At 33.8% G+C, this 17,838-nt stretch overlaps 3 protein-coding genes across 6 annotated transcripts; all 3 read left to right on the forward strand.

Annotated features, from left to right (window-relative positions):
- Positions 1-24: 24 nt before the first annotated feature.
- LOC124445007 (CDK2-associated and cullin domain-containing protein 1-like) lies at positions 25-1,647 on the forward strand. The gene is made up of 8 exons (XM_046995722.1): positions 25-372; positions 437-539; positions 623-718; positions 817-913; positions 994-1,083; positions 1,160-1,295; positions 1,366-1,418; positions 1,480-1,647. Exons 1-8 carry the CDS (start codon positions 230-232, stop codon positions 1,527-1,529), a joined length of 768 nt encoding a protein of 255 aa, XP_046851678.1. The 5' UTR covers positions 25-229; the 3' UTR covers positions 1,530-1,647.
- Positions 1,648-1,756: 109 nt separating this feature from the next.
- On the forward strand, positions 1,757-7,805 carry LOC124443785 (tetratricopeptide repeat protein 14-like). The gene is made up of 15 exons (XM_046994307.1): positions 1,757-2,045; positions 2,119-2,162; positions 2,246-2,355; positions 2,475-2,560; positions 3,044-3,166; positions 3,624-3,717; positions 3,841-3,932; positions 4,019-4,047; positions 4,130-4,276; positions 4,642-4,710; positions 4,811-4,930; positions 4,997-5,119; positions 5,647-5,770; positions 6,218-6,348; positions 6,456-7,805. The coding sequence occupies exons 1-15, from the start codon at positions 2,034-2,036 to the stop codon at positions 7,054-7,056; spliced, it is 1,905 nt and encodes a 634-aa protein (XP_046850263.1). The 5' UTR covers positions 1,757-2,033; the 3' UTR covers positions 7,057-7,805.
- A 1,022-nt stretch (positions 7,806-8,827) lies between these two features.
- Positions 8,828-16,784, forward strand: LOC124443786 (enolase 4-like). 4 transcript variants are annotated; one of them, XR_006947749.1, is made up of 14 exons: positions 8,828-9,171; positions 9,604-9,720; positions 9,822-9,974; positions 10,056-10,604; positions 10,766-10,810; positions 10,962-11,045; positions 11,455-11,684; positions 12,935-13,349; positions 13,431-13,487; positions 13,562-13,726; positions 13,827-13,952; positions 14,059-14,245; positions 14,565-16,094; positions 16,228-16,784. XR_006947749.1 is itself a non-coding variant. In XM_046994308.1 (13 exons), exons 4-13 carry the CDS (start codon positions 10,461-10,463, stop codon positions 14,774-14,776), a joined length of 1,665 nt encoding a protein of 554 aa, XP_046850264.1. In that variant the 5' UTR covers positions 8,828-9,171; positions 9,604-9,720; positions 9,822-9,974; positions 10,056-10,460; the 3' UTR covers positions 14,777-16,784. The 4 variants fall into 4 exon arrangements, 2 of the variants coding, with proteins under 2 accessions (XP_046850264.1, XP_046850265.1); XR_006947748.1 differs by having other exon boundaries at positions 14,565-15,927; positions 16,004-16,784; XM_046994308.1 differs by having other exon boundaries at positions 14,565-16,784.
- The last annotated feature ends 1,054 nt before the right edge of the window (positions 16,785-17,838 follow it).

Raw genomic sequence — 17,838 nt, forward strand, 5'->3', positions numbered from 1 at the left:
AGCATAACATAACTATCGTTGAGTTCCGGAAATAGTCGGAATTTAACGTAAAGTACATTAGTACAGTAAAAAGTTTAAAATGTCTTGATTATAATTTATATTTTGTTTTAAAATATTAGCTATGAGCAAAACTGAAATATTCACGTTGGACACCGAGCTTTACGAAAAGTAATAGGTAAAATGTCAAACTAGGTCAATAAGTCATGAGCTCAAAGCATGTGGTCTGAAGATGTTAGCCTTGGCGAGTAATACAAGAATCAGTGACGAAGATTATTACAAAGAGTATTGGCCTAAATTGCGGGCTGCTATTCACATTATTTTACGTCAAAAACCAGGGGAATTTATACCAATATCTTACGAAGAGACCTACAGGTTGGAAAAAAACGAATAAACAGTGTTTTGGTTCAAGTGTTTTAATAACATTATTTGATTATAGTGCCGTGTACAAATGTGTTTGTTTTCAACATTCTGAGAAGCTCTACGAAAATTTAATGACTTTAGTAAATGAAGTCCTTACTAGAATAAAAGATGATTTAGAGGTATGTGTTTATTGTCTGTAATTGGATGAGAGTAATTAAGGTTTGTGTGATAAGAATTTTTTGACATGTTTCCTCTTCTGTAGAGTCAACCCTTCAATGTGTTCTTGAAACAATTTGCTTACATCCAAACACAATATTTTCAAAGTGTTGAAGGAATTACTGCAGTTTTCAATTATATGGTATGTGTACAACTCAGTTGTCTCCTGTTTTCTAGTCAATTAATGTTTTTATTTATATACGTATTTCCAAATATATTTGCATTTCATGTTATACAAAGAACAGATTTTATGTACAGCCGAAGAAAAACTGTGATCTAAAATCAGAGTTGTTGATGCTGTTTTCACAAGTAGTTGCTGATAATGAAAGACTTTTTGGTGTGTATGTGCATTTATTGTTTATGTAGGTAATTTCTTTCTTTCAAATATATAAATATCTATTTGAACTTTTAATATAGAAATTCTTGAGTATAGTGTGAATGAATCATTTTCATCCGAGCCAGATTTGCTTATGACAATTGTGCGAGGTCTCTACACACTTAGGCCAGGTACTAAACTAATGAGAAAAATACATTTCATAGCTAATAATGTTTATTAGGTGGCGAAATTTCTTTCTACTTTAAGACTTTGCACAGAGGATTCCTGATCTGTTTTCACGCTTCATACCAAATCTCGTTTCTGGTGCTGCGTCACTAGATCAAGAAATAATGGAAACTTTAGAAATGCAAGATGATTTGAGAGAGCAAAAGGATTTTATGAGGTATTGAGCAATGTTTTTCAAGTGGATTGTTTTGTGCAGCTAAGTTGAATTGGCTTAATCTCATTTGTAGAAATATAAACCATCTAAAACGAAGCTCCGAGACCATAGAAACAATCTACGAAGGTATCTTATTTTGAATTTTCATATGTTAGCTACTGTTTAACTTCCTCCTTCTTTTGTCAAGGTTCTGCTAAGAAGTTAGATTCTAAGAAGTTAGATTCTATGAAGTTGTGAATGTGAAAAGATGACATTAATCCCTACTGAACAAGTTTAAAATCAAACACAATTCATATTTTAATTATGTTAAATAACCATTAGTGTAGAAAGGTTTTAATAAAAAAGATGTTGATGATTTGGTGGATGTTTATCTGGGAAAAGAATGAAATACGATATGCGAACGAATCAATGGACCAATGAGAATGTAATATTTTTCACTTTCACTGAATATCATAATTCAACATGGCGATCTTCCTGATTCGTGTTATGTTAGAAAAAAAAGTTCATTTTTAACTTTAAATGTTTTTACCATTGTTTCGTAAGAGTAAGGCAACTAAGAAGAAAAAGTTTGGCTATGAGAAGTTGCTGAAAGAATTTTTAAGAAGAAGAGTCTATCTCAACTTATTTTTGGAGATTTTTCTTGGCAAGAGATATTTTAGAAATGGCTTACAAAGGCACTGTTTGTAAGCAGAGCTAAGAATTATCTGTTTCAGCTATCCAGAATACCTATTATCCTACAAAATGAGCCAGGAGGTTAAATTTCCAAGTAGTTTTTACATAATGTCATGTAATATTTGATTTTATATGCGTCTTTTTTTTCATGTAGTCAGCAGAACAGCACAAAAATACGTTTGAAGATTCACAATTCAGGTGAATTCTATAGAACATTGTTGAAAAAAGTATTGAAAGTAATTACTTTGTGGAATTTGAATTGTATATTTTCTTTTATAAAGAAATAGGGTAAAGAATTTTATAGCATCCAAGGCAGATGTTATTTTCAACTTGAAAGGAAAACAAAAATTGTTGAATGGAGTTGATTATGATATGGAAAGATCTCAAGAAGGTTTTTTTTTAATTTTTTCAAATATTTGATGCATTCTAGTTAGAGGTGTGCAGTATGTGCTGTGTTAGGCAATGTATAGCAATATTCAACCAATATTTATATAATTTTTTTACTATTAGCTTACAGTTTATTTGCAACAAAGTTAATACCCTTAGAGAAAAGTATGAAGATTCCAGTAGAAGCAAGAAAAGCTCACATTTTCAAGGTTTTGTACAAATAGCAAGATGACAAAAATTTGTCTTTCTTCCCTCCCTCACCCTTTATGTGTAAAAAACTCAACCTCCTATTTATGTATACACTCTACCCCCTCCTTATGTATACACTCTACCCCTCCTTATGTATACACTTCACCCCTCCTTATGTGAACACTCTACCCCCTCCTTATGTTTACACTTTACCCCTTCTTATGTGAACACTCTACCCTCCTTATGTTTAAATATGCATCTATTATTTGAATCTGATATGTTTACATAATTTATATGTCCTTATAACTCCTTATTTTACTTAATGTTTAACCCTCCTTATTTATGCACTCTAACCTTCCTTATGTGTACACTCTACCCCCTCCTTATCCTCCAATAAATATATGATGCAGTAGCTCAATGTTTATAAGAATTGCTAGAATTGATATGATGATCATTAATCGATGATCAAGGAAAATAAAATTAACATCTTGTTTATTCTTTAGTTATTGAAAGTTGGTGACATTGTTATGGGAAAAGTCGTGGGTAAACGTCCATTTGGAATATTTGTTCGTCTTGATTCGTTGGTATATGGGCGTAATCTATGTTTTAATGATGTTGATATTCAGGTTGGTTTGTTTAGTATGGTTTTCATCTTTACAATGAAGAAGTACAACTTTGATTTAAGGTGGGATAACTGATCTTTAAGGAGGGACAACTTTGATTTAAGGAGGGATAACTGTGACTTAAGGAGGGACAACTGTGATTTAAGGAGGGACAACTGTGATTTAAGGAGGGACAACTGTGATTTAAGGAGGGGTAACTGTGACATAAGGAGGGGTAACTGTGACAAAAGAAGAGGCAACAGTGATTTCAGGAAAGGAATTTGTGACATAAGTAGGATAACTGTACTGTAAAGATGAGTGATTGTGATACAAGGACTGGGGATGGGGACTACTATGCATTAGGAGGTGTGGTGTTCTTTAAACTGTGGTGTATGAAAGATAATTCAGTTTTGGAAGAACTAAGTAAGTTCAGTTTGTGTTTTATTCATTTTGATTAATGTTCACAATATGTTTATTGAAGGTGTTGTGTCCAAAATCTGAACTTAATAGAGATCACAAATCTCATGAACATTTTGACCCAGTTGATGACTTTGACATTGATGACTTTGTTCAAGGTTTGAAAACATTTGTGTACATGAAGGATCAAATAGGATCATTAAAGTATATGAAGGATCAAATAGGATCTGTACTTTTGTTTTAGAAATGAACCAAGAAAATGTCTGTTTTATATTTTTTAGGAGTAATTTGTTCTGTATCAAGAGATGATGAAAGAATTGCAATCTCATTTCGCTCTTCAAAGTTACCTTCACAATTTGGTCATGTTGAACTTGTAAATATCATTATATTTTTTAAAATCTGGAATGTTTAAACCTTCTTACGTATACTGTTTCTATCATGAATTTTATATCTTTATAGGGAGTAATTGATGATATTGAAGACACAAAGTTAGTGTAAAATCTCGTCTTTACTTTCTTCAAGGTCCTGTACAATATTTTGTCAAATTGCTTTCATTTTTTTTCTCGCCAGAGCTAACTTTTCTGAACATGATTTGAATTATAATCACTACTTGCGACAAGATCCTGGATTTTCAAATCCAAGCAATGTTCAAACATTGATTGATGCTTTGGGTATTGATTGTAGACCTCCCAATTCTCTGTTGACATTGTGTCAAAGGTACTTATGCATTATGAGGCACGTACGTAGCCAAAACAATGATTACAGGCAATGTAAGCATGATATGCCCTGTAGATTTTCTCTGAAATCCTTTGTTTTTACAGATTATAAAATGAGTATATGAATCTTTGCCTCTTCAATTATCGCCCTGGTTACGTGTCTGTGAATATTTTTCTTCTTACACATTTAAGTGTTACTTTTCAAGGATTTTAGCTGATGCTTGACGTTTTTAATTGAGTGTTATACTTTTTACATGTGCGCTTTAGATTTTTAAGAAACTCTATAAAACTACTTGAAACTTAAGTTGTGATTTTACATATTTTTTATATTCTAAAAGTTGTTATTACGAACTTGGATTCTTTCAGGTGGACTTTTTCTGACAAGGATGCAAACTCAATTCGAAAACAGCAATCAAAAAAATGGTCGATGGAAACGTATGTTCGTGTTATCACGTGATCTATGACATGTCTATCACATGATCAATGTTGTATTGAACAATTTTTGCTTCTAACGAATTTTGATTTTTTTTAACAGAACTGCAACTGGTGTGGAAAACTTTAAGAAAGGCAATCACGAAAAAGCTTTGAAATATTTAAACCATGCCTTGCAGATTTATGAAGAAAATCCTGAAGCTTTAGTTGCCCGTGGAGCGCTGTTAGACATTTAATTTTTCTTCAATAACACGTGATACATACATGTTGACTTCCTTGTTTCATTTAGATATGCCAACCAAAATAAACTGGATTATGCCATTAAAGACTTTAAACAAGCATTAAAACTACAACCCAGACATCATAATGCTTGCAAATACCTCAGAGAAACGTTGTTTGAAAAAGGATCGAGGTGAGATTCATCATATTATATTAGAAACTATTCCCAATTCCTTTTCCTCAGCGTGGTGCTACTTTATTTCTTATATTAAGTGATCTCCTCTTTAACTTCTTAAGTAATAAACTTCTTTGTGATACTTAAGAATAAAAGATGTTTACTGCGTTTGCACGGGCTTATGCAGCAAACCGAGGAGACCTTTGGGAGAACTCGAGAGCAGATCAGTGCAAGCCCGAGACCGAAGGTCGAGGGTTGCACATGCTCGAGAGTTCTCACTAACGTCTCCGAGGTTTGCATAAGCCAGTGCAAACACGAAAAACATCTTTTATTTCTTTTATAAAATAAAAATAAGTCAAAAAAGACAGACATTTTAATTTTTCCTCTAAAATGTATTCATGATCGACTTGCAAATTCTCTTTGACTGATTGATTGTTTTGATTGATATGATTGGTTGAGCTCAGATGTGTTTTGCACAGGCTAATGCAAACACAGCTCTAGACCAATCAGCGCACGCGTTTCATTGTGTTTATTTTATATCTCAGGTTAAAAAACAGTGGCAGTCTAAAAGAATCCATTGATGTCTTTCAAGAATTGACGGAGCTTAATCCTCACGACGCACAAAGTAAAGAAAGCTTAGACGAGTTAAATATTTTACTAAATTCTAAGGTAGGCTTTGATATGTATCTTATTCTATATTATACTTGCTCTGATTGGATCTTTTTCTTTTCTTTATAACAATACATCTTATCGGGATGAATTCAACATGGGACACGTTTGTCCTTTGTTATACATTGTTGACCATTTCTAACATTACTTGCAATACATTATCTTCGTGGACCAATCATTGGGTATGTTATATGGTACACTTTTTATATATCTTCTTCATTTGCTATTGTGATTATCGTGATAAAATTGTGAACGATGACAACACGTTGATGTACTTTATGTTCATTTTCACTGTTCCTTTTTATTTTTACAAAAATATTTGTTATACCTAACCTGTTGCGATCCTTGCGGTTGTCTTTTACTCCGGTGTTCGCTGTTCAATATTAAATTAATATTCGCTATATACTTCGTGATGCTATGATTATTGAATAAAAACAACAACATAAGTTGGCACAAGAGGAAGCAGAGAAAAATCGTAAAGCCGCGAGTGCGTTGCTCGTGAATCGTAGAAAATTTGAACATGTTAAGAAACTAATAAAATCTGATCGTGACGTTAAACGAAGTGAAAAGAAAAGAAGGTTCGTTAATTATTTCATTCTTACTTTAAAAAGTAGTCAAATTGGCGGTCTAATTCTGCAACGTTCGTGACAAAAAACATTAAAAGAGAAACGCTGTTTTTCTTTAGGAAAAAGGAGAAAAAAAGGAAGTATAAAAAAAAGAAAAAACGAGAGAAGCGAAGCGAAACTTCAAGTTCAAATGATGACGATGAAAGCGATAACAGTGGTGATGAATGGATAGTTAAGGATACTGATGATCATCTCATCAGAAAGGAAAGTGAGGAGCGATTTACAAAAAGTTGGAAGGATGTTAAAGAAAGTTGTGAAGATAAAGGAAAACTGGAGTTTAGTAAGTGTGTGAAATCAGCTGAAAATGATAAAGGTGTTTTTGTTGGGAAACATGGTAACACTGATAAAATGATGTTGGGTTTCCATGATTTTCAAAATAAAAATATTTTTAATGAGAGCAAACACGTTATACAACAAAAGAAACGAAAAGAAGTTGACGATGGTAGCGATGATGGATCTTCAATAAAATATGATGACAGACTGGCGAATAATCAGACCAGAATAAAAAATTCAGAAATGAATGATGTGAAGCGAACTGAGCAGCATCCTTCACGTAGCAAAGAACCAGACTCAAAGTTAAAAGTTTTGTGTAAAACAAGAGATGAAACACGAGAATTTAAACAGGAAAAAGAATATGGAGAAGTCTGGGTCTTGTGGTAGAGAATACAGAAAGTCTTATCGTACAAGCTCAACAGATAGCAGTGGTTCTAGTGATGAATTATCTAAAAAAAATGAGAATGATCATTTTGAAAGAATAATCAAAGTTCATAGAAAAGATAGTCTGAAGAGTACAGAATATCTAAGTACAACTAGGGATATCAAAATACAGAAAAGGAAATCTCTGGATAAAGGAGGTCGGCGTAGCTCAAGTCATGATCTTGATGATAAAAGATATAGTCCATGTAAAAGAAAGGAAAGCAAAGAAGGGAAAAGTGAGGAAAGCTACAGTAAACAAAGAAGAGAAGATTACAGAAAGGAGACAAACTACATCAACAAGTATGGAAAGCAGAGGAAGATGGAGTTCTGATAGAGAAATGAGACGTAATGATAAAGCAAAATGATGTTGGAGTAGTTTCAGCTGTCTGATGTATTTCAATTTACACCTCTAAGTCTTAAGCATTTACTGCCTTATAGTTGTTGCAAATATATTAAATTTTGACACCGAAATTAAAATGAACATTTGATCTCAAGAAGTGTACAAAATACTTATGGCTTTTGATATTTAAGTGTTTTCATTCATGTTAAAGCCTTTAAACATGCACGTGTAAATATTTTCACATCGATGAAAAATCATTCCTTTGAATTCTTCCAGGTTGTTCTAGGAATTTTAAATGTTTTGGTCAGCTTAGTTGACTTTGTAATTTGACCTTTTTTATGCTCTCTCCACATAAAGATTTTGACCCTCTATATATCCTTATATGTTTGATTCCTTCTACGTTTTAACAATTCCAGATGCAACAGTTCTACTCGATTTGCTTTTAGCAATTGATACAAAACAAGCAACGAATGTGGTCTTCCTGAAACTAAGGAAACTTTCATTACATCATCAAGTATTTTCTCGATGCCCCTTGATGAATTTTGTGGTAGAATTAAATTAATGAAATAAATTAATGAAATTTAGTTCTACTCGATTTGCTTTTAGCAATTGATACAAAACAAGCAACGAATGTGGTCTTCCTGAAACTAAAGAAACTTTCTTTACACCATCAAGTATTTCCTCGATGCCCCTTGATGAATTTTGTGGTTGAATTAAATTAATGAAATAAATTAATGAAATTTAGTTCACTCGATTTGCTTTAGCAATTGATACAAAACAAGCAACGAATGTGGTCTTCCTGAAACTAAGGAAACTTTCTTTACACCATCAAGTATTTCCTCGATGCCCCTTGATGAATTTTGTGGTTGAATTAAATTAATGAAATACTTCTTGAAATTTCGTCAATGGTAAATTATCGGAGGCAAAATCACTCTAGTCTCTAGTAAATTAGTAGGTAGAGAAAAATTTTGAGTTGCAAATTTTTTATTAGTTAAAACTACGTGATGGAATTTAGGTGTTGAAAGAATTATTGTGAAATTTTGTGAGGTGAAATAGAGTGAACTTTTTGTATTCGCCAAACTTAGATGGCGTCCGTCCATAAATTTTATTCTTTAAAGTTCCTGCATGTGTATGGTGTTGTCATAACGAACAGTAGACAAAGATTTTGCAAAGTTTTGTTTTTTTTTTGTAATTCGTCATTACGCGGTCTTTCATCTTTTGAAAGTTCGATTCAAGTGCTGTTTCCTGTTTGCAGTCACAGACGCAATGAGAGTTCATTTCGCTTGTAAAATGCGTAGACGTTTTGTTGTTGTGTTTCAGACAATACATTCATGGAAAATATGGGCAAATATAATTTCGCAAACAAACATTTTGCTTCCAGTAATAACTTCCAAGTTATAACTTGAAAATTTCGTGAAATCATATCACACGCATGGATCATTAACGTAGATCATTCTATGACAATCGGAAGTGTTTACTTTGAGTACAGGGTGTGACTAAAAGTGTTTCAAGTGCTTCAAGGGTATAACGTCAAAAGTGGTTAAAATGATCTCATGTCAATGCATCTCATATCGTTTGAAGAGAATATAAAATAGGATGATCCAAGTCTCACTTTAAACTGGTTGTGGTGGCTGTTCTGACTTCATGTAAATAAATAGAATTTTGGTGAAAACGAATTTTGGTGGAAATGAAGAGAAATTTATATCTTTTGGTCGTAGCAGTCTTTACATTGGCCTATGGTGAGTAATTTACGCGTCCTATAATCTTGTTAAGGTGAATAAAATAAATAACATGTCTGTCACTGCGTGGTTGTTTTGCTGGTCAGAATAACCATTGCAGTGGTTTTATGGATGTTCGTATTACTGGGAAAACACAAATTCTTTGAGATGTCGTTCTTCGTGACGCGAAGCTTAACTTTGTTTCATTTCTGTGCACCTCTGTGATTTTCACTAAGAATTTTCCTTACTTTTAAGCCACTTAATGTTACATTTACATAAAAAGTGAAAGACCTGTTTCTCTAAACGTAAAACAGTTCTAGATTGGTTCAACAATTTCTTAAAAATCAGTTCCTTTATTTTGTATCATAAAATTATTGAATTGCTATATATTACTGCTTGTATGACCTATTCATGTCATTAATCATTCTGAAAATTTATTTCTCATTTAATTAGGCGCAGTCGTACCTTTACCCCCCAGTATTTCCTTAAATGATTCTCAATGTCGTCAAATTTACACGAACTGTACAACGAACGAGGAATGTTGTGTTCCAATGAGATGTCTTAATATAAGTAAGTGTTCATAAACATTTCATCCGAATATTTTTCTTCGTTCATTTATAAAGTGAAAGTGTTGCATTGTTTTTATTAACATGTTTTCCTTCCTTAAACAGACAATAGAAAACAATGTCACACTGGGACGGATAGTCCTCATTTGCCACCTGATGCGGGTGGAGGTTATAAACCTCCTGAAAATCCAGGTTGTGGACTTTATGGTGATGAGTGTGATTCATTAAGTCAATGCTGTGAGCCGTATGTTTGTCGTTGTAAGTATGGAGTATCTCTTTTTTTGAATTCTTTTTTTTGTGAACTTTTAAAATAATGGAATTCTTGCTTTTTCACAACAGATGGTGGAATATGCGTTAAAGTAAGGTACGATTATTTGGGAAGACCTGAATATTCTTGAAAGTAGAATGTTTACTCTACTTGTGAAAATATAAAAAAGCACCCTAATGTATATTAAAATCAAGTTTATGTTAAAATGTTTTTTGTAAATAAATTATCTGACATTTGTTTATTAAAATACATAAACCAATTATTTTATGTGTTTTATTACCCACAGACATTTAACGTTTTCAGTAAATTAAGAAATTCCTCTCTCGTGTTGTACTTTATCACATTTCTCTTTGTAATCGTTAAAAAGTTTAGCGTTATGACGTCACTCGTTGACACGACGAGCAATATGACGATTAATACGCCAACTATACGTCATTACTCATAGTTGCCATGGAAATATCGTAACCATGTAGAAAATGGCGACCGAAGGAGAAAATAAATATCTTGAAAGAAAACGGTTTGCCATTGACTATTTGAAAACAAATGATGTTCCAAACTGCTTTCAGAAACTTCTCAACAACATTTTAGAAGAACCACCCGATGATATTTTTGGTTTCATGGTAAATTTTCCGTATTTTGCGTAGTTATTAAGGTAGAACTTAAACTAATAAACTTCGTTACTTCAAAGCTCAAAATGCTACACGTGACGTATACTGTGTAACGTGTTTAAAGTATTGCTAAAAATTATTTAATCTTGTGTGTAATGTCTGTTTTCTTATAGGCTGAATATTTTTCAAAAAAGGCAAAAACACCTAAGATAACAAATGTAAGCCGTCCGTTCCTTGACTTCATTATTTACTTCGTTTTTACTTCATCAAACTGTACAAAAATTTCTTTCAAAATTTATTTCGTTTAAGAAACTTAATTGTTTGAACTTTTATATATGTAAAGGTGTTATTAATAAACACTTATTTTAGTTACTGTGTTCAAGAATTTTTACTGAATGTGGCAATATGACCGTTAAGGTTGAAATAGAAGTATTATATCATGGAAATATAAAGGTACATAATTTAAACTTATTAATAAGTATTATTGTAAAGCTTTATACCATACCATCCTAACTTATTGTTGCCTTTTGTATAAAAAATTTGCATGTTGCACAATAATTAATTGACAGAGAAGTTAATTTTACATTCATGGTAAGATTTTCAACATTTCAGTCTTTAATGGAAATTTAAAATACTTCTGTGCCAAAACTCAAAATATGAAATCATGTTTGTTGTATATAACACTTTATAAAAATTTGTATAGGAAACCAATACTCAATTATACAAAGATTTTTGTTGAAAATGATGTTTTTTGGTGTGTTATTTGATTTACAATTTATTTAGAGTATTTTGTAAACAGCAGTTCCGTCATATTCAGTCATCAACCATTGTCATTGGTTGCTGTATTTCTAACTCTGTTCAGAGACTCTCCTCTATTCCATTATCCCTGGATAGTCAACCTGAAGATGAAATGAAAGTTGCAGTTAAAGGCAAGACTTCTGCCTTGGAGTCAAAGCAAAATCCTTCAGGTGACGAGTTGGAAGAAATTGATGATTCATTTGAACAAGTAATGAAAACTATCCAGGAAAATATCAAGCCTGCACTTGTTGGAGTAGAGCTTTATAATGATGTAGAAATCAACAGAATTTTAGAGTGAGTATAATTTTCTCCTGCCTACAAGCCTTGGCTAGATGGGTTGCAGTAGGAGTGTTCCTTAGATAGGTTGCAGTAGGAGTGTTCCTAGATGGGTTGCAGTAGGAGTGTTCCTTAGATAGGTTGCAGTTAGAGTGTGCTCCCTAGATGGGTTGCAGTAGAAGTGTTCCTAGATGGGTTGCAGTAGGAGTGTTCCCTAGATGGGTTGCAGTAGGAGTGTTCCCTAGATGGGTTGCAGTAGGAGTGTTCCCTAGATAGGTTGCAGTAGGAGTGTTCCTAGATGGGTTGCAGTAGAGTGTTCCCTAGATGGGTTGCAGTAGGAGTGTTCCCTAGATGGGTTGCAGTAGAAGTGTTCCCTAGATGGGTTGCAGTAGGAGTGTTCCTAGATGGGTTGCAGTAGAAGTGTTCCCTAGATGGGTTGCAGTAGGAGTGTTCCCTAGATGGGTTGCAGTAGGAGTGTTCCCTAGATGGGTTGCAGTAGGAGTGTAGGTTGCAGTAGTGTTCCTAGATGGGTTGCAGTAGAAGTGTTCCCTAGATGGGTTGCAGTAGGAGTGTTCCCTAGATGGGTTGCAGTAGGAGTGTTCCCTAGATGGGTTGCAGTAGGAGTGTTCCCTAGATGGGTTGCAGTAGGAGTGTTCCCTAGATGGGTTGCAGTAGGAGTGTTCCCTAGATGGGTTGCAGTAGAAGTGTTCCCTAGATGGGTTGCAGTAGAGTGTTCCTAGATGGGTTGCAGTAGAAGTGTTCCTAGATGGGTTGCAGTAGGAGTGTTCCTAGATGGGTTGCAGTAGGAGTGTTCCCTAGATGGGTTGCAGTAGAAGTGTTCCCTAGATGGGTTGCAGTAGAGTGTTCCTAGATGGGTTGCAGTAGGAGTGTTCCTAGATGGGTTGCAGTAGAGTGTTCCCTAGATGGGTTGCAGTAGGAGTGTTCCTAGATGGGTTGCAGTAGGAGTGTTCCCTAGATGGGTTGCAGTAGGAGTGTTCCCTAGATGGGTTGCAGTAGATGGGTTGCAGTGTGTTCCCTAGATGGGTTGCAGTAGGAGTGTTCCCTAGATGGGTTGCAGTAGGAGTGTTCCCTAGATGGGTTGCAGTAGGAGTGTTCCCTAGATGGGTTGCAGTAGGAGTGTTCCCTAGATGGGTTGCAGTAGGAGTGTTCCCTAGATGGGTTGCAGTAGGAGTGTTCCCTAGATGGGTTGCAGTAGAACATATTTATTTTTCATTTTTATTATCTTAAACTTCTCTCTAATATTTTAGAGATGTTATGAACAACAGATGTAACAATGATAGCGAAATAAACTTGTTGTCTGTCATCAATAAACAAAACAAGTTCAACATTGACAAGGAGAACTCAATCACACACAATGATGAACTTGTTAAAACTGATACCACAGAAGTAGAAGATATACCAAAAAACGACGAACATCGTAATGGTTTTGTTCATTTAGACATACTTGCTGTTTCAATGGCAATTGCAAAGTCAGCCTCTGTATTACAAGAATCCCAACTGTTTAATAATTTGTACTTTGCTACAACGAAAGAGGAACCAGATTTTCTATCATTACCCATGCCGTTTATGTGTGTGTTACGATGTGACAAGAAAACATCTGGAAAGCTTTATATGTTTAAGGATGTAATGATTGCATTCAAAAATACAATATCATCGTTTCAGGTAACGTATTTAAAATATTCATATGTATTCATGAAAGATCTTTGTACAAGAAACATTTTAAGGAAAAATTTCTTTACACAGGCGTTGAAACAGTTGACGAATATTTACGAACAACTTGAGTCAAACACTCGACAAAAGGTAAAAACTTGGAAGTTTAATCCTTGTGTTTCTTGAGGTTCAAGGATTCTTATCTTCTCTATCATTATTTTTAGCCGACAGCTAACATGACTGCAGACAATGGCGCTTTAACTCCCAGCATTGACAGACCAGAGCAAAGTCTTGATCTCCTTCGAGACGCCATCACAACGGCAGGATACAGCTATGAAGATGACGTTATAGTCGCAATAAGAATATGTAGCCAAGATATTTATGACAAGGTCTGAATATAATTGTTCAATTCATTTTCACATATTATTGATTGTCAATATCCAACTTTGTAAAAATCATGTTTATCTAAGTCGTGGTAAATTTCTTTAGGATAAGCAAAAGTATGAAATCTGCTTGAACACATTGAAAACATCAGAGGAGATTATGAACGTATACTTTGATCTCTGCCAGCGTTATCCTGAAATAAAGATCCTCGTAGATCCTTTTATATCACAAGTATCTTTATAATACTAGTGTATTTATATGACTTCTGTCAATTCTGTCAAGTTCAAGTCCATGTACACAAACACACAGAGATATTATCTTTTCTCCCGTCTTGTAGGACGCACAGAGTTATTCTCAACTTAGCGAGAGATTGAAAGGGAACTGTTTCATTCTAAGTCAGGATTCATTTGCCAAACATGCTACGGAAGAAGCTATAAAAGAAGGTTTAGTTTGTGGTAAAGTTATGGAACTTCAAGATGTATCTACTGTTGCGCAGTTTATGCAACAATCAAGGTTTTTTGCAGGTAGGAATATTTTCTAAGTATTTTTTACACTTTTTACGTATTAATCTGTCAATTAAAACTTTTCATCATTTCATCCGTTGATGAAAGCGTTTTAGTAGCAAAAAATAATGATATAGTTTCAACTAGTATGTCATCTTCACTTTTTATGTCGTTCCCAGTCGTTATCTTATTAAGTCGTTCTGTCATTATCTCGTTCTCAGTCTTTCTCTCATTATCTCGTTCTCAGTCCTTCTCTCATTTTTATCGTCATTTGTTTTCATCTCATAACCAATTATAATAGCGTTCATGCTCTATAACAACTGTTATTATTACTTTTTAGAATTTTCTAAATTAATTTTTGTTACTACGAACGACCTAAGTGTATTGGATGATTTTATGGTTGATTTAGCTGTGGCTGCTCAAGCACATTGCGTTATTTTTGGTGCGCCATCGCGTTCTTGTAATATTCAAATTTACAATAGACTGTTGGAAATAGAGAAACTTTTGAGTGAAGCAAATATTCTCGTTGAAAAGAGGCCACAGTTTGCATGATAAACTTTCTTGACGTGTAGATATTGCATTGTCATATTTTTACCTTTCTATATGAGTTTTTTTAGACGTTCTGTATGTATAAGTAAATTTAATGAGATGAAACAAAAGTTAATTACATTAAGATTAACTTACAAAACATTCACAACAGCAATAGCTATAAGCTCTTAAAAACCTTCGTGGCTACCTATGTGTTTACTTTTTGGAACATCTTGAAAAATACAAGTTGCCATACGGTTTCATAAGAATATCATCAATATTGGAGCATTTAGGTACAGAAAAATAATATGGCACAAGTTAGGGAATTTTTAAATACTAGATGTAACAACTTAGACTTCAGTTTATGTTACAATTGGTCATTTCATAGTCAAAAGTAGTCGAAGTAATCGAAGGTAGTCAATTCACGAATTGCCATGTGGTAAATCAGGGCAGTGACGAGCATGTCTTTGGTCATTTTTTCCGATGTAATGGCGTCGCGATCATTTGACTTTATGTTTGAACTAACTGAACTGTTTTGTATCATCTTACGCACCAACCATATTTTTTCGACCGTTGGTGTTGGTTTGCACAGACGAGAGTTTAATAATTCCAAACAAAGAAATTCAAAGGTAGAAATGCCAACGTAAAGGAGGCTGCCAAGAAACAACGATATCAGACTTTATATTGTAAGAGTGAAGAAGAATTTTTTAGAGCTGCGAAAGAAATGTTGAAAGTAAAAATTTTGGTTGGAGTGAAGGGTTTTTGACTTTTTGTATATCGTAAAATTTGTTCAAATGCTATGTTCAGGGGGTACAAAAAGTATCATTAATTTATTTTTTTACTCAAGAATGCTAAAATGCGAAAAAAGTCAAACGACGAAAAACATGTGACGAAGAATAATGAGAAGAACAACAGGTTTTGTTTTTCTTCGCATATTTTGATATTACGTAAATTTTTCAATCAAGCCAAATCTTACATCAGACACGCGACATTTTGCCCCATATACGCGTGCTTAGTGTTTCGAGTGGAGTAATGATTGGCTACACACGCGTGTCTGGGGTGAAATCATGGCTTAAAAAAATTATTAGGGTTTTGTATTACAGGTAGCGTTCCACGAATTTTAGTTTGATGATCTACCTTCATAATTATGACGTAATAGCGTTCATGAAATAAAGGTAGAATCTCACGATATAAACTCATTAGTTATCAACAATTAAATGGTTATCATTAACGAATATCTTTTATGTAAAGCACGACGCACTGGGGAAGAGCTTGTTGGAACGTCTGTCAAGCTGTTCACGAGCTGCTCACGTGTCCTACACCACTCCCAGAGTCATTTAAGGTGGATTGCTATGTCAGCAATGTTTTGCTAGACCTGTTTTTTTTTCGCTCCAGCTTTTATTTGGAGATGGAGATTTTTACTGCGTTGTATAGTTGTTATTTTGTAAGGTGTTGTACTGGTTTTTCTTTTACAGAAAGTATGTAAAGATATGGTAAAAATATCGAGTGAAGGTCGTGAACTGTGTGCGAAAGCAGTTTGTAGAGAACTTGAATTTTTACATGTGTAGAATATGAATTTGAAATTTCGAAAACCTCTAACGATAAAGATGCCAAGTTGATCATTATATGAATTCGTTTTGATCTCTGTAACTGTAACTTGGAATTGTCAAAAACCATGATCATCATTTTAGGCAGAAGTCTAGTTGATCCTTAGCTTTATCATCGTTAAACATTCCTTACTTTTTAGATGTTGTTAATATCGTAAACATGAGCAGTAATTGTCGTTATGATGGAGAATTTAACAAACAAAATGACTGACTTCGAGATTGGTGCTAGATTACGTTGTTATGCTTAGTTATGAATATAAATAAGAAACTTTTTACCTTTATTTCAACCGTCTTCTAAGAAGTACTTATCTGCTCCAAAATTATATCCTGATTCAGCAATGGAACATTCCACGATTAGCTTATGAAATATTATGTAAAGTATCATTAAAGTATAGAATTACAACAATGTACACGTAAAATTCAAATTTTGTATACATATGACAGGGATAGCTTGTGATAAGATTTGCAACTCATTGTTACAGCGTGATAGCAGTTGCTATTGGTTGATAAAATGGATTTATTCTGTAAGTATCCATTCGTGTACAACATGATATTCGATAAACATCATTAAGGTGGCTCGATAGGCAAAATTCGCCATTTCTAAAAGCTTATTTTATCATTAAAGAATTATTGGAATGCCATGATTTTTGGAGGACAGAAACAAAACACTTAAGCAAATTAACCATAAAAATTGGTATATATTCATACAATTCTAAAATAATGAGTAAGTTGATTTTCCGGCAATGAAAATTAGTCAGTATAATCACAAGGTTTAGTTCTGCTATGTTGCTTAAGTTACATTATAATTCTTCATTTCTTTTAAGTGACTATATAGAAATAACAGGGCAGAATACTCCCCTTCTGATTATAGTCAGAAGATCCATTCGTTTGTGATAAATCCACTTACATCACTTGCACAATGGGAGCTACTGGTTCATCGTTCTATTCAAAACAAATATAAAGGATTCTTATAAGCCCAATAAAAAACAATTGTCTGTACTTAAACTGTTACAAGTATATTTGCTTGTGATGAAAACAGAAAACATTTTTTCTTTTCAACTATCTTCTTTTCAAAGAAAGAGGAGGGAAAAAAGCACAGAGTACCATCTTCTCAGCTGGGATCAAAATCTTGAATAAATTATTTCCTATTTCCGCCAATCAGAGCTCGAAAAAAAGGTAGCCAAGCCCATCGAAATCAACCAATGAAATCGGGCCACCAAATGATCTTAACAAACGTCAATCACTTCGCACAACAGTAGATGCCCTCAAGAGACGAAAGAGAAAGGTACGTTTTTGAAATTTTAATTTAGTGTTTAAAAAAGTACTTCAAATGTCGATAAATTCGATGACAAAAGCCTTGTTTGATGTATGGTTACGTATTGTTTTACTTGTAAATCTTTCAGTCGGTTGTTTTTGTGCCATTCGCCGTTTTTAACTGCGTGCCTTCGACGGTGTATTTGCTTTGTCAGAAAAACTTGT

The sequence above is a fragment of the Xenia sp. Carnegie-2017 genome, unplaced genomic scaffold (genome assembly GCF_021976095.1).
Source record: "Xenia sp. Carnegie-2017 unplaced genomic scaffold, XeniaSp_v1 HiC_scaffold_21, whole genome shotgun sequence".
Taxonomy (NCBI): Eukaryota; Metazoa; Cnidaria; class Anthozoa; order Malacalcyonacea; family Xeniidae; genus Xenia; species Xenia sp. Carnegie-2017.